The sequence below is a fragment of the Micromys minutus genome, assembly GCF_963924665.1.
Source record: "Micromys minutus genome assembly, chromosome: 1".
NCBI lineage: Eukaryota > Metazoa > Chordata > Mammalia > Rodentia > Muridae > Micromys > Micromys minutus.
In genome coordinates, this window is record NC_137969.1 from 127,113,174 (window position 1) to 127,138,261 (window position 25,088).

At 35.4% G+C, this 25,088-nt stretch overlaps 1 protein-coding gene across 1 annotated transcript in view; it reads right to left on the reverse strand.

Moving 5' to 3' along the window:
* GABRA2 (gamma-aminobutyric acid type A receptor subunit alpha2) overlaps positions 1–25,088 on the reverse strand; it is a gene marked incomplete at both ends in the record, with an annotated part of 135,697 nt that overhangs the window by 44,522 nt on the left and 66,087 nt on the right. The window contains 2 exons of the mRNA XM_080908282.1: positions 499–719; positions 21,926–21,993. Of these exons, the coding sequence (XP_080764408.1) occupies positions 499–719; positions 21,926–21,993 (289 nt within the window). The remainder of the gene's footprint in view (positions 1–498; positions 720–21,925; positions 21,994–25,088) is intronic.

The following is a 25,088-nucleotide window of genomic DNA, read 5'->3' on the forward strand; positions in this document are numbered from 1 at the left end:
ATGCATTTCTGTATTGACACAAAAGAATGAACTTCATGAAATTGATATTAGGTGATTATTTTTAATCATGAAATAGGTATTTTATATGGTTAAGCCTAATAATACATAATTCAAGCTGACCAATTTACTAAATACACAAGCGTAGGCTAACACAACTTTAAAATATGTACTTAAAATCACTTAAAATTGGACAAGTTACAGGATGAAATACAGAAACGCAAATTACATATTTCTGCAAACAAATTTATAATCATAAACTAAAATTTAATTTAAAGAATACCAAAAAATTTTAACAATCAAGAGAATCTTTAATTTTAAAAATCTAAATTAATTAAAATTTACTTTTTACTCATATGTCCAATCTTTTATGAAACAAAACATAAAATATTTAGTAATTTTAGGAAAAATTTTCAGTTGAGCAAATATTTATCCATACTTTCCCTAGCTTTTCAATGCATGATTTCATAAAGGCATTTCTAGTCGTACACACCAACATACCTCATAGTGTACAGTAATGTTCCATCATCCTGAATGCGAAGCAGCTTGTTCGGCATTGTCATATTATGAGCCACTGACTTTTTCCCATTGTGAAAGAATGTATCAGGAGTCCAGATTTTGCTAGCCATTAAGTTGTTAAGTCGGAGGATATTCATAGGACCTTTAAATTTTAAGCGCTCATCTTTCCATTTTTGTCGAAAGAAAACATCTATTGTATATTCCTAAAATACAAATTTACAATCTCTTTGAAAACAGCAAATGTTTTAGAAATAAAAAGTCTATAAAATTTAAGAGACAATATATTCTAAATAGTTTACAAGAAAATTGCATTGAGAGATATCCACATATCTTAACGATCAGCCCTTTACATTATCAAAAACGTCAGCCTCTTGCAATGATGTAAAATACGTCTACTTCCATAATTACCTACAAGGGAACAAATTTATTTTATCTTTCTTCTCTCAGTTGAATACATTAAGTGACTGCATTACAAAGTGGAAATTTAAAAGTGTTTCCTGGGGGTGCATGCATGAGCAGATATACATGGGTTGTGTTATATTATTCCAAGAGTAATTGATAAGGTTGATTTTTCAGTAGTACACATAAGAAGCAACACACAAACACACACAAGAAAAAGAAACTGATTTTAAATATTTTGTTAGATACTCAGGAGCCAACATTTTCTGTTGAGAGGGAATATGTTCATTATCATTTTTTTTAAGTTCTTAACCAGTGGTAATGAATCATAGTACTAGCCATGTATGTGATAGAAAGTGATGAATGCTAAACAGTAAATAATTATTAAATGTGTTGCAATACAAGAATTTTAACATTAGACCACCGAGAGTCTGAAAATTTCAAATAATATGTCTCTGGAGCATTCTTTAACACACTCACATACATGAAGGCATAATTACTCTGTTACTAGATTTCAACATTTTAGTTTAGCTGAACTGTGTACCTCTCACATTCCACATGCCTCTATTCTAATATTCTGATTGTATACACTCATATTCTCTCTTTCTCATATTCTCTCTTTCTCATATTCTCTCTCGTCTCTCTCTCTCTATCACTCTCTCTCTCTCTCTCTCTCTCTCTCTCTCTCTCTCTCTCTCTCTCTCTCTCTCTCTCTGCCTGTCTGTCTCTATCCTCTTCTCTCTTTCTGTCTGTCTTTCTGTCTCTTTCTCTATCACTCTCTCTCTCTTTGTCTTTTACACACATGCTGTTTATATGAAATGCACACAATGGTGATTATTATTAATGATAAATTGGTGGATTCCAGTTTTTGTCACTTTCTATGTTTTCATGTACACGCATAAATGATAGAAATGTTCCATTATACTCTTCAAATTGTAAACCCAGAATCAATCAATTGCATATAAAATAAAATAATCACATGCTTTAAAAATAGCACTAAGAAGTAATGGCTTGCCAACCAAAAGATGGGGAAAAGATCTTTACCAATCCTTTACCCAACAGAGGGCTAATATCCAATATATACAAAGAACTTAAGAATTTAGACTCCAGAAAATCAAATAACCCTATCAAAAATGAGGGACAGACCTAAACGAAAAATGTTCAACTGAGAAATATCCCATTGCACAGAGCACCTAAAGAAATGTTTAACATCCCTAGTCATCAAGGAAATGGAATTCAAAAAAAAAAAAAAAAAAAAAAAAAAAAAAAAAAAAAAAAAACCCTGAGATTGTGAGACCTCACACTTGTCAGAATGGCTAATATCAAAAACTCAGGTGACAGCAGATGCTGGCAAGGATGTGGAGAAAGAGGAACACTCCTCCACTGTTGGTGGGATTGTAAGCTGCTACAAATACTCTGGAAATCAGTCTGGTGGTTCCTCAGAAAGTAGGACATAGTGCTACCTGAGGACCCAGCTATACCACTCCTGGGCATATATTCAAAAGAAGCTCCAACATAAATCAAGGACACATGCTGCAATATGTTCATAGCACCCTTATTTGTAAGAGTCAGAATCTGGAAAAAAAACCCAAATGTGCTTCAATAGAGGAATCTATACAGAAAATGTGGTAAATTTACACAGTGAATTACTACGCAACTATTAAAACAATGACTTCATGAAATTCTTAAGAAAATGGATGAAAATAGAAAATATTTTTATTTTTACAAAAGAACACACATGGTTTGCACTCACTAATAAGAGGATATTAGCACAAAACCTCAGTTTACCCAAGATATAATTCACAGAGCACATGAAGCTCAAGAAGAAGGAAGGCTAAAGTGTAGATGCTTCAGTCCTTCTTAGAAGGGAGAACAAAATACACACAGGAGAAAATATAGAAACAAAGTGTGTAGCAGAGACTGAAAGAAAGGTTATGAAAAACTGCCCCACCTGGGGATCCAGTTACAAAACCGAGACAATATTTCAAATGCCAAGAATTGCATGCTGATAGAATCCTAATATAGCTATCTTCTAAGAAGCTCTACCAGAGCATGACAAATACACAGCCAACCATTGAACTAAGAACAGGGTTCTGAATGGAGGAGTTAGAAAAAGGACTGAAGGAGCTGAGGGGGTTGCAACTCCATAGCAAGCACAACAAAATCAATCATTCAGATCTCCTTTGGCTGAAACTACCCATAAAAGACTACACATGGCTCCAGATGCATATGTAGAAGAGGATGGTCTTAACAGGCATCACTGAGAGGTGAGGCCTTTGGTCCTATGAAGGCTAGATGTCCCAGTGTAGGGAAATGCCAGGGTGGGGGGGTGGAAGAGTACCCTCATAGAGATGGGTGAGGGGGGAATAAGTTATGGGGATTCTGAAGGGGAAACCTGGCAAGGGGATAAATGAAGGCTTAAAAACAAGACTGCATAGAATACTAAGTGTTCCCATAAAATCTATCTAGTCAGTAGATTATCTTGACAACCCTGACTGCGTTTCCTGAGAACCCTTCCCAATGCCCTAACTGCATCCCCCTCTGCGGCTCGCCACTCTTTGGTAAGAGCTATATACAGCCATCAAACCTAAGCACTATTGTGGATTCCAAGAAATGTTTACTGGCAGGAATCAGATATGGATGTCACCTCAGGGACTCTACCAGAGTCATACAGATACAGATGAGGATGCCTGACAGGAAACATTGGACTGAACACAGGGGCCCCAATGAAAGAGCTAGAGAAAGAACTGAAGGAACTGAAAGGTTGGCAACCTCATGCGAAAGACAACATCATCAACTAGCCAAGACACTGAGGTAGAGAGGATGATTAGGAAAGGGAGCACCTTCATGGAAGCAACTTGAGGTGGAGGAAGAAGGGGAGTAGAGAGGGGGAATGGTATTACTTTTGAAATGTAAATACAGAGAAATATCCAATAAAATTTTTATAGAAAAGAAGCATCCTGTCCACTGCACATTATTTTCCAGCCCATGAGTATCTGCATTCTCACCAGCCATCACCATAAACACCCAGGTAAGTCTCCTCACCCAATCTCAAGCTACCCAAGCTCCCCTAAAGTACACACAACAGCTGTACACACCATCCAGTTCCCTGAGCCATTTTTTGACCCACAACGGTAATTGCATTTCTGGAGGCTTTCCTGCTCTAGGGATAACCAGATGGCTAATGGTCAATATAAGGACACGATCTACAAGAGTCAGGTCAATATGGTACCACCAGAGTACACCTATCCTGCTATATTAAGCCTTGGGTATGGTAACCCTCCTGAAGCACACACACACACACACACACACACACACACACACACACACACACACAAAACACACACACACGCACACCACTGATGTTAAATCTGATGAGGATGGTAGGGGCCTTTAAAGAGGAAATTAATGCCTGAAAGAAATGCCAGATAATATTTTTTTTCTATCATCAGCACTCTTTCTGAAAGCTTTTCAGTCTTGAAAGACAATGTCCACAACAATATGCAGGCTACTTCAGCTTCCAAGTATCTTACTAGTGTTCTAGATCAGATAAGAATATATTTGTTTGTACATCATCATTACTCGAGAAATATGAAAAGGTCTTAAAAGTATTAAGATGTGTGAAGATACTTTCTGATGATAACCACTTAAATTTTTATAATCCATGTGGTAAAAGTAAAAAAGATAATGCCTGCAAGTTTTGTTCTGATCTATACTTGAGTTTTTTTCCATGGCCCTCTACCCTTTCTCTATCATCTCTCTCCCAAATGCAAATTAGTTAATTAATTAGCAACATTATGATCACCTTGCTACTCTTATTAGATAGATTATTAAGACTCTGTCCTTTGATTTACTTATTCTCAGTTATGGTCCTCTGGTCCTAGGAAGAACAATTTATCCTGAATTTTGCACTTGTCAATCCTATGCATGAGCTTACAAATGTAAAACAGATGTATCAAAATTTAAATATTTCTATAAATTGCATTCTTAGCTCTTACCATTGGCAGTATTGACTTACAAGGGTTACAGTTCATAACACTTAGACTCATTTTTACTCTGATAAAGGACTATATTGGAATATTATATCATAATCTAGACATTTTTCCAGGTCCTTAAATATTTTCTTCATTTGTGCTATCAAACTCCTGTTAAATCCTGCCATACAAAATTATGAGGGCTGGTTACATGTCTAATGGAAATGACTCAGAGCATCACTGGCAGATACACTTTTAAATTTATACAGATCACTTGTCTCTTAAAATACTTTGATATTTCATTAGTTTTGCATTTTTTTACTTGTTTCTATTGCATGTAGACATCTTTTTATAATGGTCAAAAACCAGTTTATATATGCTAAGATACAGCATATGAGAGAATATATAATTCAAAAATAAAAAGCAAAAGGTACACAAACTATCATAGATATATTGATGATATTTTCCTAAAAATAAACTACCAGTGTCTCTCACCTTTCAGCTTTCATTCACCACATTAGTGTGTCTGTGAGGTAAAGAGCGTTTTTTTACGTTCTGATAGAAGATACTTGAAAGTTTCCATTTGGCTTTTCACAATTTTATATTGGAAATATAATGACTGTATACTTTACTTACGAACATATTGGTTTCCATATTGATGTTTTACAATTTATTTTAATACTAATAAAATCTACATATGAAACTAACAAAAATTTAGAATGTACTAAAGATTTTAGAATAGAGTATTTTTGCTAAATATAATCACCTCTATATTTTATTATGATTATATTCATTTACATTTATTGTTATATTAATGCTTGGTTTAATCTCATGTAATATTGATTTTAATGGACACAATTGAAAGGATGAGACTAAAGAGAAACAGAGTCTTTTCCACTGAGTAGTAAAAACAAATAAGAGAGATATCAATAAAAGATTATTATTATAGTAAAAGAATGTTATAGTAAAAGAATCATAAAAGGAAATAGACAATACATTCGTGTGCATGCATGAATGCCTGTGTGCCTGCGTGCGTGAGTGTGTGTGTGTGTGTGTGTGTGTGTGTGTGTATGTGTGTGTGTGTGTGTGTGTGTGTGTGTGTGAGTGTGTGTGCATTCAAAGCATAGGTAGAGCATTAGACTACCAAAAGAGTCTGTAATCCCAAACTTCCATCTATGTCAAAAAGTTTTAAGAGATAATGTAAACCTTAGGATTAAAGAATGAAGAAAATTCTGGATCTTAAGAAACTAGGCATTGTTCTTCGATCAATACAGCAGTGTGGGGGCATCTCTTTAATCTAGCCTCAAACTGATGTTAACTGAGATTCCCTTTGTGAAGTAGAAAATCCCTGGCTATCAACACTTCCATCCAATAGGATCTTGTGGGCAGCACAGCTTGCCCTCAAGTATTTCAACATTTCTAATACTCTTCCAGGAAGCATGTGTCAGAAAAGATTACCTGTTTTTTTTTTTTTTTTTTTTTTTTTTTTTTTTTTTTTTTTCAGAACAACAGCAAGAATAGAAAACAAAACAAAACATAAAACACCAATCTATCAGTCATGAAAGGATTCCTGGCAGATGTAAGTCCCACACTTGAGTTGACTGACAAGCAGAGGAGATATGACTTCTCCCCATTGGGATGAATACAGTTGAGTATGAATGACATAATCATGTGAAAAACTAGGGCCAATGTATAATCCTCAAAACCTAGAATAATAGTCCTTTGTGTAAAAAATACTAAAATGATGCTGGTGAACAAACAGTTCAAGGACTCAAGGACATCGGAAGGAATATTTCAAGGACATCTAAAATCCTAATGTAATCCAAATGCTCTAACACTATGGATACATAAATTACAAGTGGGTACATGTAACTTTAAGCAAATGCACTCACTGTATCTAAATAAAAAGCAAGCCTATAAGCAGAAGCACATTTATAATAGTGCTATATGAATTAGAATAGGTATATTCATTTATATATTATATGAAAATATCAGAATTTTAATTCTTCTATAACATTAAAGTATATGTACATATATATGTATATTTATATGAATGTTTGTAAAGTTATATATAAAGTATTTGCAAAAAGACCATGCTTTATATTCTTTAAGATAAGACCAACAGTTTTACTGCATCTATTATCATATTTTAATTGTGATTATAATCTTACCCATAGCTGAAATAGAGCAATAACCAGGAATGGTTGGGCGATGTCATTCCTTCAGCGGACCGTAAAGGAGCCTAATTAATTGAATATACACTACATAATTTTGATTAAGGTAATTCAGTTAAAGTAAAAATGTTCTTTACAAACTAAAATTAAAACATCACATAAATAATTAATTACATTTAAAAATTTTAAATGCAAAGATATGGCAGATTTGTATCTTCCTAAGACCTTTAAAATGATAATTCATTCCTAAAATTTATAAGTTACATTATTAATAATTATTAGTGATACTATTCAAAATATAGGTCTCCATACACTGGGTTTAGAGCTAAGTTTGGTTTTAAACATTGGCTAATGACAAAACAAAGCCAATGCAAATAGTGAGTCATTTTAAGATCTAAGCATCTGGAATGTGAAGACAAACACCTAACATTGTGGGATAGGTGTTACAAATGAGCATCACAGCTCAGGAGCCAGCAGCCACTGCTGAATGCATTCAACAGAAACACCTTTCAGAAGAAAGAAAAAGGCATACACATGCTTAGTGCTCCCACAAACTGAAATAGGGGAGAAATATAGTTGAAGGTTGAGTAACAACACAGAGCTGAAGGTCCACACAGCCATGGTATAAGGGGGGGAAACTCATCAGAAACTTAATCTATTTTTATTGGATATTTTGTATATTAACATTTTAAATGTTATTCCCTTTCCCTCCCCTATAACCCCTAACCCCAACCCTTGCTTCCAGGAAGATGCTCCCTCTCCTACCCACTTACTTCCTGCTCATTGCCCTGGCATTCCCCTACACTGGGGAAAGGATCTTTCACAGGACCAAATCTTCTCCTCTTACTGTTGCCAGAAAATGCCATCCTCTGCTACATATGCATCTCGAGCCATTGGTCCCTGATGTGTACTCACTGATTGATGTTTTAGTCCCTGGGAGCTCTGGAGGGGAGTGTGTGACTGGTTGATATTGTTGTTCTTTTTATGAGGTTGAAAACCCTCTCTAACTCCTCCACTTGGGACCCTGTTATCAGTCTAGTAGTTAGGCCAAGCTTGCTCATCTGTATCAGTATGAGTCTGGCAAAGCCTATCAGAAGACATCCATATCAGGCTTCTTGGCATCAGCAATAGTGCTTGGGTTTGGTGGCTGAATATGGAATGGATCCTCAGGTGAGAAACCTTAATAATTTTATAGATGGGACAATACAAACAGAAAGTCAATATATTATTTTTAAGCTTTGTATTGGTAGAAATCAAAATAAAAATAATATGTAGTATACCCACAATAATTTTACAAACACTAAAATTCTCCATTTACTCAACAAACTTCTTTAGTGTTGTTTCCATAATTGGCCCACCAGACAAGTAAATCATTTCTTCAGCACAACCTGTTATATAATCATAATTTCAAGGACACATAAAACTTAGAGAAGACAGCATTTTCTTTAGTACATAACTACTTCTCTAATTATAAGTCAATACGCATAGCCAATTTTTGAAAACTATATGTAGTCACTAAAACAAGCAAATTTCATGACTAATTGCAGAATGACTTCTCATTTACTTGGAATTACAAAGTGTATTTAACAGTACTAGATTTACTTCATTATCCCCTTCTTTTGCTGTTAATAGCTAGGTCCTACTGAGTAAATCCCAATCAGTATTGTTTTCCCCATAATGAAGAAAAATGTTCCTTATGAAGAAGGTATATAATAACTAAAACACAATCCTTTAAATATACAAGAATATTTAAGCTCAGAGTTTATATTTAAAAAGACTTAATCAATAGAATTTACAATGTATTAACATTACAAACATTTCAAAAGGTAGGGCAGTTAAGAGCACCAGAATGCCAATAAAACCAGTTTACAGAGTATAAAACTCTGTATACAAACACGCTCAATTAAATACGAGATCCAGAACAGCACAGCTGGTCCAGCAACAATGGAGGTGAAATGTTTGTGCTTTTCCTTTGCAATTAATGGTAGGAAGTTTAAATTATTAAGAGGTAGAGACTCAGTAGCTATAGATCCTTACACTTTATTATTAAAGCATACCTAATGAAAATATTCAAAATCACTAATCAGTTGCAGAGATCCAAATCACAAAAATATTATATGACATCTAAAATTTGTAATCACTGCATTAAATACTCAAGGTATCCCTACCACTTAATGAAACATGTTTCAGCAGCAATATTCTAATTTTCAGAATTCTAAATTTCAATTCACACCCAATGCTTCCAAATTTTATACACTTGACATTACACCATACATACTGACAACCCTTTGAGGCAGGAATCCACAACTCTCACATCCTGAACCAATAAAGGGCCAGTGGTCACTGACTATAGAAAATTTATAGATTATTGGAAGTTACAGAAATAATTACTGGGACTTGAATTTTATAATCTCTGAATATAAAAAAAAACTCTTTAACATTATTTTTTCTTTCCAGTGTTATGGAAACTGGAAACACGGATTCACAAGAATGAAAAGGGTCCTTCTCTTCTACCATATGAAGAACCTTTAAAAAATCAAGTACTGACAAAAATATATTCATATAGTTTTATGCCAAAATGCTTTTAACAATCTGTACATGTATCTCTGTTTTTTAAAAAATAAAGTTGTAAAGAAAAAAGTGAAGCACAAAAATGCAAACTCAAAAGAGATAAGTGATATGAATAATAAAACATATGAAAGTATAAAATTTCTAGGGAAAAACACAAGAAAGCCACTATGTGAGAGTGTTCTCTATCAAATAACTTGCTACCCAATACTTAAACAATTCACCAAATGTCTAAGTAAAATCCCGTATTTAAATATGGTTTAGTATATTTAATATATATGATTTAGTATCTATATAATGTACAGTTTGGAAAAACCATTAACCCAGTAACATACCAACATCACAATTTAAATAAATGTCTAACAGTCCTAAATTTGATTATTTTAAATTAAACATCAAAAAATAGCTTACATGTGTAATAAAAGTCATTCAATTTCATAAATCACTAAGAAAATGAAAATCACAATGAAACATGAATAAGAGCGGTTATAGAAAATATAGTAGGTCAGTGTTGGCTTAGATATAAAGAAAAAGAGCCCTGTCTAGCACAGTATGTGTGAGGGTTAAAATTAGAATGGCCATTATGGTAAATCAAATAGAGCTTGCCACTTTATCATAAGTATCATCTTAACACATCATGAAAAGCTATCTTCTTCACACACCCAAAAGAAAATCAATTACTAAATGAAAAGTTTTAATAGTGGTATGTAATATGAAATGTATGTTAAGAACAAGCTCTTAAATTAGGTAGGCTAGAGAAATGAGTGGAGAACAGATTATTTAATCTGTCTTTATTTCGGCTGAAGATAATAACAGAACTGACCTCCCAAACCGCTTAAAAAGAATAAGGTGTAATATATATGAATTCAGGGGAAAAGTTTAACATAGGAACATCAACTGGCACAGATAATTTTTAAAATAGAAGCCTAAAAAGCCAATGCTACAGCGAATGTAGAGAGCACAAAGGGCCAAGGTAGAGGCTGGGTAAAACACCTCAACAGAATCCTACCAGAGAACCACAATGTGTGGTTGACATTAATTTTACTTAACACAATCAGAGAAGAAGTCCTATCTATGTCCAACATTTGTATAAAAGATGTACTACAAACAGTTTTGATTAATCCCTGGTAGAATTAGACAAATAGGTATATATTCTCCCCTTTTTCTAAGCTTCCTTTTCTTTGCCTCCATTCTGTAATATCCCTTAAGAGGAGAAGAAATGTAGGTGGCAAGCTATTCCTCATAGTACATCCCCCACATGTGGGAAGGAGAGGAGTTAGACAGTGCACACAATGTATCAATGCAAACATTCTTCAATCTTGCTCAACCAATTCCCTCATCACACACATGCATGTGCCCTCATTGTACTTCAGCGGAATTGACATACATGCAAGCTTTTGGGTGTGTCGTCATGGCTCCCTATGCTTGGTCATTGGTAAATGTCACCTTTAGACTTTATCCATTCCCTGCAATTGATTGTCTCCTATGCCATACTGAAAGCACAGTTAACAATTTTCTTTTCATGCCTAGTTTAACAATGTCTTTCAAAGTGCCTGTATAACTTAATGCAAACAATAATTACTCCCTGGATGAATGTTGAATGAATGAATGAATGAGGAAAGTCATAGGAAGTAAAACATACTATAAGCATGCTGAGTAGTAAGGTTCTGAGCAGATGACAATGGCATCAATAGAAGCAGATGTGAAAAGATGATGCAGATGTTAATACAGATGTTTCTCCTATGTACAGAAGTGCTAATTCTTGATCCCTTGAGAAGTCCATGGTACGCACATGTGTATTTTCATTTTGTTTTTATGTGTCTTCTTTAAATAAGCCATATTACACATATGAATATGAACGCAAGACAAGTACACCATGGAGAAGCCTGTTCTCTGAAGTCTGGAATCTATTGTTATAAAGTTCTATTTAGAATATTTATGTATCTTCTGGACCTTATTTTACTACAGCAGCCCTTCTGGGCTGACATTAATGACTGTTCCAGACCATCTTCCCTGTGCATGTCTCTACTAGTAGTTAACTTTTCATTTCACTAAATGTAGGGTGCTTCTACAATGTGATAAAGAGATCTAATCCATTCTTCAGCTAGACAGTCTTCTGATAAAAGTCCTTCCCTAGAAAAAGGAAGAATTCTAGATTCTCTGACCATATTCCTTCTGCTAATATGTCTGCCTATAAATACTTTGTTAAAGCCATTATCATACTATTTTAAGGTGAGTTTTAGTACCCTCCCATCATGCATTGAATAATGTAAAGGCACACACTAGTTATATGTAGATATCCCTGGTCTCAATCTTGTCATGAGCACAGCACCTACGTTGAAATCTGTTTAAATATAGAGACACAACTATGCTTTACACACAGCCCAGAGTTCAGTAAACATGACAATAATCTTTACAACACAAACACACACACACACACACACACACACACACACACACACACACACACAAATACACACACTTAAGTAAACTACAACATGAAGTACCAGTAAAAGAAAAATTACTATTTTTAAGATCCCCCAAAAGTACTAGAGAAAATTAAGTTTGATATAAGCCTTGACTACATTTAAAAAAATTCAGTTGGTGAAACAGTAGATCAGTATAACAAGTATTGAGAAAACTACATACAAGGGCAGCGAGCTGCTAGAAATGATGGCATGTTCAGAGAACAGGAAGAAGTTCAATGCAATCTTTAAAAAGAAAAGCCTTGCTGAGAGTTGCAGTGCCTTCTAACTGCTGCCCTCTGTGGCATCGCCTTCTCAGCCATGGTGCCTAAAAATGTTGCCTCCACTCTTTCTCCACTTCCTCACTTCCCACATGCCTCCACCCACTGCAATCTGGTTGCTTTTGCCACCATCAGCAAACACCTTCTTGTTCTTAATCTAATGACATATTTAAGCATTTTTTATCAGCTTTGCCATAGGAAAAAAAAGATAGTTTTCATCTCAGCTTTTAAGCCATACTCTTTGAGATACATCTTCTTCTTCTTCTCATTACTACCATAGAGATCCCACCGTGGGATCTAAGATCATCCATTGCCCACCAGTCTATCAGTAGAATATGCCTTAGAAAATGTATGGGTGCTTACAGCAATACATACATTTCATTCTTCTTAATCTACACATGCAATTTCTGGATTGCTTGCCTAAAAACAAAGGTTCCTCCAGGTTTGAAATCTAGAAATCAAGCGCTTAATCTCTGGTGCTTATTTATGTTTAGAAAGAAAGCATTTATTTTGCTTCCTTATGTTTAGGAGGAAAACGTGTATTTTTATTCAAAGTCACAGGGTAGAGTCCAGCAAAATGGAAAACTCCTGGCAGTCAGCAACTGGTAGTACTGCACCCATAGTCAGGAGGGAGCGGGTGATGGGAAGCAGTGTGAAACTCCTTTTCAGTCATCTCTAGATTCCAATTTTATCTTAAATGTGTACAGTTTGTAATTTATGTATATGTGTCTTTGTCTCTGTGTTCAGTGTGAGTGCCTGCCACCCATATATATCACTTCATGCAGATGCCAGAGAAGTGTGTCAGATCCTCTGGAGCTGGAGGCTTCTGACAGCTAGGAATCTTTCAAAGGGAGTGCTGGGTCACCTGGAAGAACAACAAGCATTCTTAACTGATGACCTATCTCTCCAACCCGTGCAAGTTTTAGGTAAAAATAAAAATCGCTCGAACTCAAGAAATGATAATTGACCGGGATGTAACTTACACATCAGGATGGGAAGAATGGGGAATGTTACTCAACCACAGGAAACCAGGACATTGAATATGGATGCTCTCAGTTTTCACGACCCTCACTGCCCCCTAAATGGGTGAACTCCTTCTTAACTCAATGTCACATATCCTCTTTTCTGGATATGTTACCACTTCCCAGGCATTTATCCTGTAATGTTTCTTCAGCTTCTGTGTCCAGTAGGTCAACCAGTCATCAACTACAGACACAGTGAATTTCAAGTAACTACCATGTTTCTCCTCTACGACCATAATCTTATCCTGTTCCACCTCAGCTGACAGTCATGTCTTGGCTGAGACAGTCTCTTTTTAGCTCATTTTTACCTCTCCCATCTGACAACTATTACAGGGTTCTGAAGACCACACAGACTATAAGATACAAGTCTACCACCTGGGAAACAACCATTTTACTAGAAACTTCAGCTTGTCTACCAATAAGGTATTTATGAATATTATTTTGAGAAGGATTTTTACATATGCTTTCATGGGGCTGGAAAATATTTGATGTGTGAAAGTGGTCTTCAAGTTTCACATCAAAGAACCAAGAATTAGCTTGAAACTTGCATTTTTATTTATTCATTTTACACCCCACTCATTGCCAACCTCCTGGCCAAACCCTCCCACAATACTTCCCCTGTTCCCCTCACCTTCTTCTCTGATGGGTGCTCCCCACACCTCCAAGTATCTCCCCATGTGGTCACTTCAGTTCTCTGCAAAGTTTCCCACTGAGGACAGACAAAGCTGCCCAGCTAGAAGAATATATCGTATGTACAAGCAATAGTTTTTGGGATAGACCCCACTCCAGGTGTTTGTGATTCACATGCAAACGAAGCTGTACATCTCCTATATCTTTATGGGGAAGCCTTGGTCCAGTCCCTGTATATTCTTTAGGTGGTCGTTCAGTCTCTGGCACCCCCAAGGGTCCACATTAGTTGATTCTGTTGGTCTTCCTAAGAAGACCTCTCCCATTAGGAGCTTTAAACTAACTTTTAAATGCCACTTTTAAAAAGGCAAAGATGATAACTTCGCTTCTGATACATATTACATCCCAAGTCCCCTAGACCAACTACATCTGCAAACTACAATGTGAAGAAAGATAACAAGTAAGTCCAGTATGAGTTTTCCACTAGACACTATTATCTTATAGCTTTCTGTACGACAGTCAGTACTGCATTGGCTTCTTGGAGTGTGTACTTTGTTCTACATTTTTACAGAGAGGAATGAAAATATGACCCAAGGAGATCAATGCAATTAATACATCACACTCAGCTGAATGCCTTAATTGTTAATAATAGAAAGGATAGCACAGTTGATGAGAACTCACAATTCTACTCCAAAGTTTCCAGTGTTCTAGCACTAACACTGAACTAGGAATGGACACCTAAGCTGTGGTTCCTTTTGCAGGCTTGGTACTATACTTTGTAGCTTTACTGTTAGCATCATAAAATATATATACACATGATGTGAAATGTCCACCAATTCAGGAAAAGAAATTAAAACATTTATATGTTTTGTGAAAAGGACGTATTTCATTATATAGGGTTTTGTGAAGGTAGGTCAGGTGTGGACATATATCTTTACATGGAAATTCATGGAGGTAGGTCAGATGTGGGAGAATTTGCTGTACTGAGCACGCCTACTGTAAACATTTTCCACTGTTAGCAACCAGTGCATCCTAATGCTTAATTACCTTCTTACTCATTAATTTTTAAATGTTGAAATTAAAGATTTTTAACTTAACTGAAGACACTGTAATTAGAACCATTAATTATCATTCAGATCCACAATTTACTTTGGACAATTGCATTGGTTAATGAGTTTTTGATAGCCAATAGTGCACATGTGTCTGCATGTTTAATGTATATGTGCACGTGTGTATGTACACGTGTGTATGTATGTGTCTGGGTGTCTTTTCTTTGGTTCTTAATGTTTTGTGCTATGCTGCTATTTTCTCTTAGGCTAATGTCAGAAAAAATCTACATCACTGACCTGATCAAGGAGACCTGGGAGTTTAGTAAGGCTTTGCTAGAGATTATGTGCTTCATAGAAAGAACAGCAGTTTGCAGTACTAAAAAGCAAGTGAAGTATCTTAATTATTTGTTTTATTTACTAAATACTTTTATGAGACATGAGCCATATGCTTCCATATCTTCTACTTGTGGGTTATAAAATGTATATGCTTTGCCCCCCATTTGTGGCATGTCTATTTAGATTACTTCTGTTTTCAGCAAATACCCATTTAAACTTGCACTCATAATTTTTCTTAATTTGCAGCAAAAGGAGTATCAATCAAGAATAACACATTTTATCTTGTCATCATGAAAACTGAGTCATTTCTCATCACAAAGTTGATGAGGAACTTCCTTTGTTATATTTCACTTGCTTCCAGTTTTCTACTTTTATTTTTTGGAGAGGAATTTCATGTGTGAGAGTTATATTTATATTATTTACAATTTCTTTTACATCACATTAATCTTCTCTAGTAGACTTGGAGTGTAAGCATGTATATTAATGTGATCTATAACTTGTACATATGTATAGTATTTGATATTGAATTATAGATAAACAGGTAAGTGTATGTGTATGCATATAAATATGTATATACAATGCCTTCAAAATAAATTTTTACTAATTTCACATTTCACAAATTTCACATTTGTCCTGGACCTGAACAGATCTTCTCAATGACTATATTAACACTTGTTCCTCACTTTAAATTTTCTTTTCATTCTGTACTACTGGGTGTCCCAGTGCCCAAAAGTTTGTCTCACCTCCAAGCCTACCCCCTTTCCCTGACTTAGATTGGAAGATGAATTAGGTCAATTTTTTTTTTCTATTTTCAGATATGAAGCATCAGGTTCAGTTAAATCAGGTATTTGGAATAACATTCCAATATCAAGACAAGGAAGCTTTACTTCCTGACTCTTTTCTGGTGCTTTCTGTGGCAAAGCTCTTAGGACTGGCATGCTGAGGATTTTCAGCACCAGGCAAGGTAGTTCTTAGAAACATCCATCAATTCACATGTTCCTTCAGCAGCTGCAGCTCGGCAGCTTGGGTTTTCTGGCTGCTAACCCCCTTACTGAACTGTGAGCTCAGTCTTGGAGGATTATATCCCTCTGCCTTCCACCATCTCCTGCTTCAAGTAGCAGCAACATTTAAGTTCTGTTATTCTCTATTACTTTGTTTTAAGTGAATTTCATCCCTTTATGTGCTTAACACACCTCTTGAAAGTTAACAATGCTTTGTATGAGATTTCCCTGCTCCCATTGTTCTTGCAGGTCCTATCTTCTTCGTAAAATTATGTTTGTGCTTGAAACAGGATTGCATCCCCTTCTCTTTCCCTTTTCTTCCTCCTGCTAGCCTCCCTCAGGTACCCCTCCTCCATCAGCTCCCATGAGTCCCACATAACTTCCAGCTGTCTCTTTTCCCCCAGTTCCTATTGTTACATATACACAGATACAAATACACAAATATGTCTGTGTAGGTGTGAGTGTGCACATACACAACAACACGAAACTCCTGCTATTTCTGTTTTGTGGTTGCTGTATATATGATTTCCAGGCTAACCAATTAGAATTGGCTAATCAGTAAGAACATTGATCCCCAGAAAAGGCAGTTTCCTCTCCCAAGACTCAGTCGTTCTTTGCCTGTGTCTTTCAACTTGAGGTGAGATTCCATTAAGTTTTCTTCCTTCAATGCAAATATTCACATTTGTATTTCTATCGTGAGAGTCTACTGCCTACCTCCAGTAGATAGACAGGGTCCAGGGTCTCAAACGGAGGAACTGAGTTACTAAACCATGGTCAAAATTTTTGTCCCAGAATTGTTCCTGTCTAAAAGAAATAGAGCTAAAAAAAATAAAAAAGAGACTGTAGGAAAGATGGTCCAGTATTCAATCTCAGTGTGTGGGTGGGGAGGGGGACCAAAGCCTGACATCATTACTGCTGCTATAATGTTCTTACTGACAGAAGCCTAGCATGGCATCCTCTGAGAGGCCCTACAGAACTAAGACAGATGATACACGCAACCACTGAATTGATGTTGGAGACGCCTATGGTTGAATTAGGGTATATATTGAAAAAGCTCAAGGTGAGGGGAACCTCAAGGAAGAACAGCAGTCTCAAATAGCCTGGACCCCTGTGAGTTCCCAAAGACCGAGTCACCAACCTGTCAGCATACATAGGTTAGTCCAAGGTCCCCTGGCACATATATAGTGCAGACTGCCTGGCCTGGACTTAGTGGAAGAAGTTGTGCCTAATCCTGGAGACACTGGAGACCTAGGGAAAGGGGATGTCTGGTGGGGGATGGGGGAGCACTCTCTTGGAAGCAAAATGGAGAAGGAATGGGATAAGGAACTGTGTAAGGAAAGACCACCAAGAAGGGGGGGGGGGGGCGGCAATGGCTATAATGTAAATAAATAAAATAATTTTTTTAACATCTTTACTTTACAAAACAAAGATAAATGTACAGATTTCAAGCATTTTTTGTGTAAAATTATACAATACATTTTTGTCAGGACTTTTTTTCAGATTTTAAAATAATTTTTATATAAATATATATGAATAGTCAGTACTTGATCTTTTTAGAGGTTTGACAATATGCATCGAAAACCCAATAGTTACAATGAGCACAAAGTACATGCAAAACAAAATGTAACATGAAAATAGTCAAAGTTTTCTTGTTGTGTAAAGATTTTTTTTGTTTTGTTTTGTTTTCTTTATTTCTTGGACTTCCTACAGTCTGTGAGTTGTTTCTGGGGCAGTGCGAGCCTCTGGGGGTTAGCATCCCACTATCAGTGACTGCATATTATGTCTGTACTTTTGTGACTGGGTTATCTCACTCAGAATGATATTCTCTAGATGCAGCCATTTTCTTAAGAATTTGGTTAAGTCATTGTTTCTGGTGGCTGAGTAGTATTCCATTGTGTAAATGTACCACAATTTTTGTATCCATTCATCTTCTGAAGGGCATCTGGGTTCTTTCCAGCTTCTGGCTATTATAAATAGAGCTGCTATGAACATTGTGGTGCATATATCTTTGTTGTGTACTAAGGTGTCTCTGGGGTATATGCCCAGAAGTGGAATAGCTGGGTCTTCAGGTAGTATTATGTCCAATTTTCTGAGGTATCGCCAGACTGATTTCCAGAGTGGTTGTATTAGTTTGCAACCCCACCAACAGTGCAGAAGTGTTCCTCTTTCTCCGCAACCTTGCCAGCATCTGTTGTAATCTGAGTTTTGGATCTTGGCCTGCGGGAATCACTATCCCTGACCTCAAGCTATATTACAAGGCAATTGTGCTGAAAACTGCATGGTACTGGTACAGAAATAGGCATGTGGATCAATGGAATAGAATAGAAGATCCAGTAATGAGCCCTCATGTATATGGCCACCTGATTTTCGACAAAGGAGCCGTAAACATTCAATGGAAAAAAGACAGCCTATTCAACAAATGGTGCTGGTCCAACTGGCACTCAGCATGCAAAAGAATGAAAATAGACCCTTTCTTATCTCCTTGTACAAAGCTCAAGTGTAAGTGGATAAAAAATCTCCACATTAAACCAGATACACTGAAACTATTAGATGAGAAAGTAGGGAAAACTTTAGAACATGTAGGCACAGGAGAAAATTTTCTGAACAAAACACCAATGGCTCAAGCTCTAAGGTCAAAGATTAACAAATGGGACTTAATGAGATTGCAAAGTTTCTGTAAAATAATATTTTAAAATGACAACAAACACAAAGAAAAAAATAAATGAGCATGAGTATGCTTGCACACTTGAGCTTGCACCGGCATGTGTGTGCATGAACCCAAACACACACACACACACACACACACACACACACACACACACACACACACACACACACACATCTAACTCGTATTTACTCCCCAATATACAAAAGAATCTATAACAATATTTAAATAGTATCCAATATAAATTCGCTCAAATCAATCCAGGTTGAATATAGTTGGAAATGTGACCACATTCTAATATTTATTGTAAATTGTATGTGTTTCCAAAAATAAGAATATGTTTTGAGCATACTACATTTTTTAAATAAAAGTTCTTGGGTTCTATTCTCTGATGAGACTAAAGTATTTTAAGTGAAATTTCTATTTATTTAACATTATTTATTTCTTTGTGGCTATGTACTTAACAGCAAATTCCAGATAGTCTGAATGATTTTGAATGATCAAGATGCATAGAGATAGAAAGTTAGTAAAATGTATTATCACTAATAGAAAGAAAATTTCCATAGAGTTTGCCAGAAATAATTGTTTCCATTCTTCCTCACTTTTCTCCCTCCTTCTCTCTCCCTCACCCTCCTCTCATTTTATTTCAGAAACATACCTCAACTTCAGAAATATTGATACTGCACATCTATGCTTTGACCCTGAGTATTTTTAAATATAAAAACATGAAACAGATGAGGCTATTAGAAATTGATTATAAATAAATATGCTCTCCAATCATGAGATTTTGGGGTAAAAATATTCCCTTTAAAAATCAAACATTTGCTGCAATAACTTACTTCTTATATTCATAGTACAATAAAGAACTGCTGCTATTGAGTAATTTGATAGCATTTTTCTTTCTATTTTATAGTAGTTAGGCACAAATGTAACCATTAAGGCTACATAATATGTATTATTATGTTTTTCAATATAATGTTTCATAAAACTGACATTCCCTGTTTTCTTTACATAGGATTTAGTTATTTGTGGACCTATCTAGAATCTGTGAATATTTTCTATGACTAGTCTCACTAAAACTAAAAAAGTATTTAATGCAAACCAAATTTCAAACAGCCGATAAGACTTGGTCTGTGTGGTACTACATGAGAAGTCTTTGACATAACTTCAAGGTCCTGTCCACTTGCAAGACAGATGGATATTTCAGGTTGCGTGTTGGATGTAGTACAGCAGTTGAATGACTCCCTAGCTTTGATGTAAATCCCCAACAATGAAGGAAAATGAAATCAAGCAATCAAATTAAAAACTTGTTTTTCACAGAGAGGGGTAGTTTAGGTTAAACAGAATGCTTTCCTGTGGCTCCATCGGTGTCTCTATGTCTCAGAGTCATTAAATTATAACTTTTAAGCAATTTTAAAGACCTCACAGATTTTGTGTCAACTCCCTCCCCCATAGTGAAGCCTTCCAGTCTCAGCCTCATGCCCTTTAGTACTGTGTACCATTCAGGTCATAGAAGAATTTAGCTGGCAGATCACTCAGATGAAGGAAAAACAAGGCTTTTCATTTTAAAAGTGTTACTTCTCACTCATAGAAGCTGAATGATCCCAATTAAATAAGTAAAAATGTTCATAAGTATCTGGAAAGAGTACACATTTTCTTTTGTTTGTATCACCAGGTGGAAAACACTCACAAGTTTCCATCTTTTCTGATTCTTCCAGTGAGGGGAGAAATTGGAGGAGAGGAGTGGGTGGGGAGGACTGGGTATAAGACCAACAAAGTCAGCTCCCATGATTCTCATTCCCTGTAATGCAGACTATTATAATGAGGAGTAGAGAGTTCCTAAGGCCTGAAAGAGATTGAGAGCCCCAAAGTTGATGAGATAGTATGGGAAAGAGGTGGACTTTCAGGAAAATGAATCAAAGTGAGTATAAGATAGAAGATGTAACAGAATCTGACTTGGGACCAGTAAGAAAAATTATTTCAAGAAACATTTCTATTACACGTTTACATATAATTAAGTATTTATATCATTCCAACAATTTCCCTCTTATACAATTTATTAATAAATGAACAGCAACCAAATCCAGTAATGTCAACACTCTAGTTTCTTTCTTTCTTCCTTCCTTTCTTTCTTCCTTCATTTATTTCTTTCACTTTTTCTCTCTGTTTGTCTGTCTTTCTTTCTTCATAACTTCCTTTCTTTCTCCCTTCCTTCCCTTTTTCTTTCTTTCTTTTTTTTCTTCCTCCCTCCCTCCTTCCCCCCTCCCTCTCTTCCTTCCTTCCTTCCTTCTTTATTGTTTGGTTTATTTTACTCTTTCAAGACATAGTGTCTTTATGTAGCCATGACTATCCTAAAACTTGTTTAGACTATGGCTAAAGTTACATTTGAGTGCTGGCATTAAATGGGTGTACCATCACCCACTCAGCTTCAACACTATCATTTTCCTTGGATTGATTTACATGTGTGTCTTGTGTGTGCAAGTTGTATAACAATGCAACTTATGTAACACCAACCTTGTTCAAGGCAACTCCCTATAAAGCTTGTCAGTCATACGGAAGTCAAGCAAATGCCTTAATTCTATAAAGTCATCACTAATGCTCTTAAATTAATTTTTAATTGTGTGTGTGTGTGTAAAAGAGAGAGCAAGAGAGAAAAAGAGAGTTTATTTAAACATCCTAGAGCTGTGTATCACAAAATCAGAAACACATCCTCAACTTTCTGCTAATGTTGATAGAAATTCTTATATGCAGAAATCTATGACAATAAAAATATGCACATACTATAAATTATCACCATTTTGCAATAGGTTAAGAAACGTATTTAATATTTTAAGAAAAGTAAACTCACCATATCTGTATCTGAGACAGGGCCAAAACTGGTCACATAAATGTTGGTGAAGACTTCAGTAATACTGTCTAACAGGAAGAAAAAAAGTGGACATACATTTTACATAGTGAAATCTGTATGGAAAAGAAGTTGAGTATCAGGTATAATACAGAGGTGAATGATAAGGTAATATTGAGATACACTTTCCAAGAAATGTTTACAACTAGCAGAACTTATGCCTATAAGTACTTTGACATTCCTCTCTATAAGGATGCTTGATCAGAATTCCTTTTAAAATATAGCATGGCTAATTATGAATAGCTTCTTAGGAACTGTCTTCATTAAATCAGTCAAACAATTTTTTATTATTAATGCTGACAATAGAGCAAAGTTATTATTTGATATTACAAATTTGATGATTAAAATAATATTTCAGATGTCATTTCAGAATGGCTGAGATCAATAGTTTGCATACCAGACTATTTTTATTTTGCTTAAAAATCAATATATCTTTCAATAGAATAAAATATAAACAAATTGTCTCATTATAAGTAAATGTGACTCATATTCATATATAACCTTATACTTAATAACTTATAAATAAAATGAACTTATTCAATCTATATTGAATTATTTTTGAAAAATGGCTCTATAAATGTCTTTACTACATTCTGAAATGCTAATGTTCAAGGGAATTAGATTATAAAATTATGTAAGTATGAACTATAAAACAATTAACAAAATTTATCAATTAACTTGAGAACTTAGACAATGTAACTAAGATTAAAAACATAAAGACATCATTTGTAAAGCTTGTATCTCCACATGAACAATAAAATAACATTTTTCCTATTAAATATTCAGCATTAATTTACAAAGGGAAACCTATACATACAATTTTGAAACAAGAAGGCAACTTTTAAGTAAAAGAACAATTAGTACACAGATTTTAGAAGCAATTAAAATTTTTACTGCATTAGCTATTCTTCAAAGAAATTGATATAGAATGATTTTTGTTTCAAAGCTATATAGTAGAATCTCTGTGGTATATCCAGTGAGTCACAGTGAACTATGAAACAGTGTCAAAGACCCACATCAAGTATAGACAGTGTCCAATTTTAAAACCCAAGTACTCTGATTTCTGAGTCTCCCTGCTGGCCCAAGCTACTTTACCACAATGGAAAATAGACAAGAATAAATTTAGATTTGTATTGTCTTTGTATTTCCACTTGCTGTAAGGTCTATATCAAAACATGGTGAAAGTACATCGATTAACTTTTTTATTCCCCATTTTTCTATATATAAGTTCATTGCTTAAACTTTACTTATTAACTTTATTGCATTGTACCTCAGCATATAAATTAATCAATACCACTGTTTTCCTGCTACCATCTATCTGAAAGACATACATAAGGTCAAGTATCTAGGAATGCAAGCTGTGCAGAAATACAAGATTCGATAATTAGAAATGTCCTGTGCTTGATATTTATTTTCCTGATCTGTTAAAAGCTGGCACTATTTTTTATTAGACTCTCTGTATTTACATTGAGATGTTATCCCTTTCCCCTGACCCACTCCCATCACCCCAATATTTGCCTTCATGAACGTGCAGTGCATCCAAATTACCCTCTTCACTCCATTGCCTTGGCATTCCCCTACATTGGGAAAATATGCCCTCCCTGGATCAAAAGCCTCTTCTGACATTGATGCCAGATACTGGTATCTTTAGCTACATATGCAACTGGATCAAAAGGTCTCTCAATGCTCTTGGCACAATTTTTTTAACAAAGTTCATGCCTTTCCATTTTGAACTGAACTTTCTTAAAATATGCTACAACTAAGTGTTATTGTGAAAAACCCTAAAATTAAACTCAAAATTTGCCTTTTATAAGACAACTATTCTGACACTCATTTATTCAATATATGAATGACAAACTTCAGGTATCATAAACATCTAATTCAAATGCTCCAGGGAAAAGAAATTATAGTATTAAAGAGCTTTTGCTCTATCTAGGAAAGATTATTTCTCTTAGTCTGAGTAGCAAAGTTGGGGGAAGATAGACAATAAAAATGTGCATAGCTAAAGGTATGAATAATGTTCTTACTTATTTTCATGAAAAGCAATGGGTAAAGAAGTCAGCATCTGGTACCTGTCAGCATCTACCAGCTAGTAGTAAGAAGGTGAAAATTAAAATAAGCCCCAGAGCCCAAGTATATAAGCGAAGTCACAAAGAAGTGGGATGTAGGTGTCTAAGGTTTCTTGAAAGACAAGAAAAATGACTTTATGCTTTATTACTTTATGGAACTTGCCAAATAATATATGCACATAGTCATTGCCTCTAACTATGAATATTCAGAAACAGGAAAGTCAGCAAGGGAGTGATGTTCAGTGTCAACTATTTATCTATATGATATCTGATACTAGGAAATGTGGATTTGGGGCCGAGATTTGAGGATTTGGTATAGATGGATGTATCAAAGTATAAACTAGCAGTATAGATTAATGATATGCATTGATGACAATGACAAAATTCTAATGTGTGATCATGATTTGCTCATCTGTAAGATGAGGGAGGTAAAAGGAACAGAGTAAAAGAAATATACAACACAGATAAAATTATGTATGTGTCACGTGGCACTAATTTGTCAATGGCAGTCTGTAAGTTATTTCTTGTTCATGTTTGTTTGTGTCTATGGATTAGAGCAGGGTAAAACTGAGTTATTGATGTATGCTACACATTAATTAGACTGTGAGTGTCACAAAGTAAACAGATATTTGCTTGCTGGTAGAAGCCTCGATCTCTGCATTTCGGGAACCAGAAATCATCCTCCTGACACCTAGGTGCTCTTAGTGAACAGCCTAGGTGTGGTTTTGAGTCATCCTGCATACTGGCAAGGATCCTTCCTCACCCAAGCTTGACTAATTTCTTCTCAACCTTGAGGTCTCTATTTAATTGTTTCTCATCTCCAGCCAAGGGTGGTCGAAGGATTTACAGAGCCAATCATGAATGCCCTTCCTAGAGAGAACAACTTAAGTCAGATTAGACAGTGTTAGTTACAATAAAGATGAAGATGCCATTACAGTAGTTACTAGGATAATCTTGCTAGGTCACTGGTGTGGTTGGAAGCTCTACAGTTGGATAGGAATTTTGATTGCTTTCTCCCTTGGCAGCTTGCAATGCAT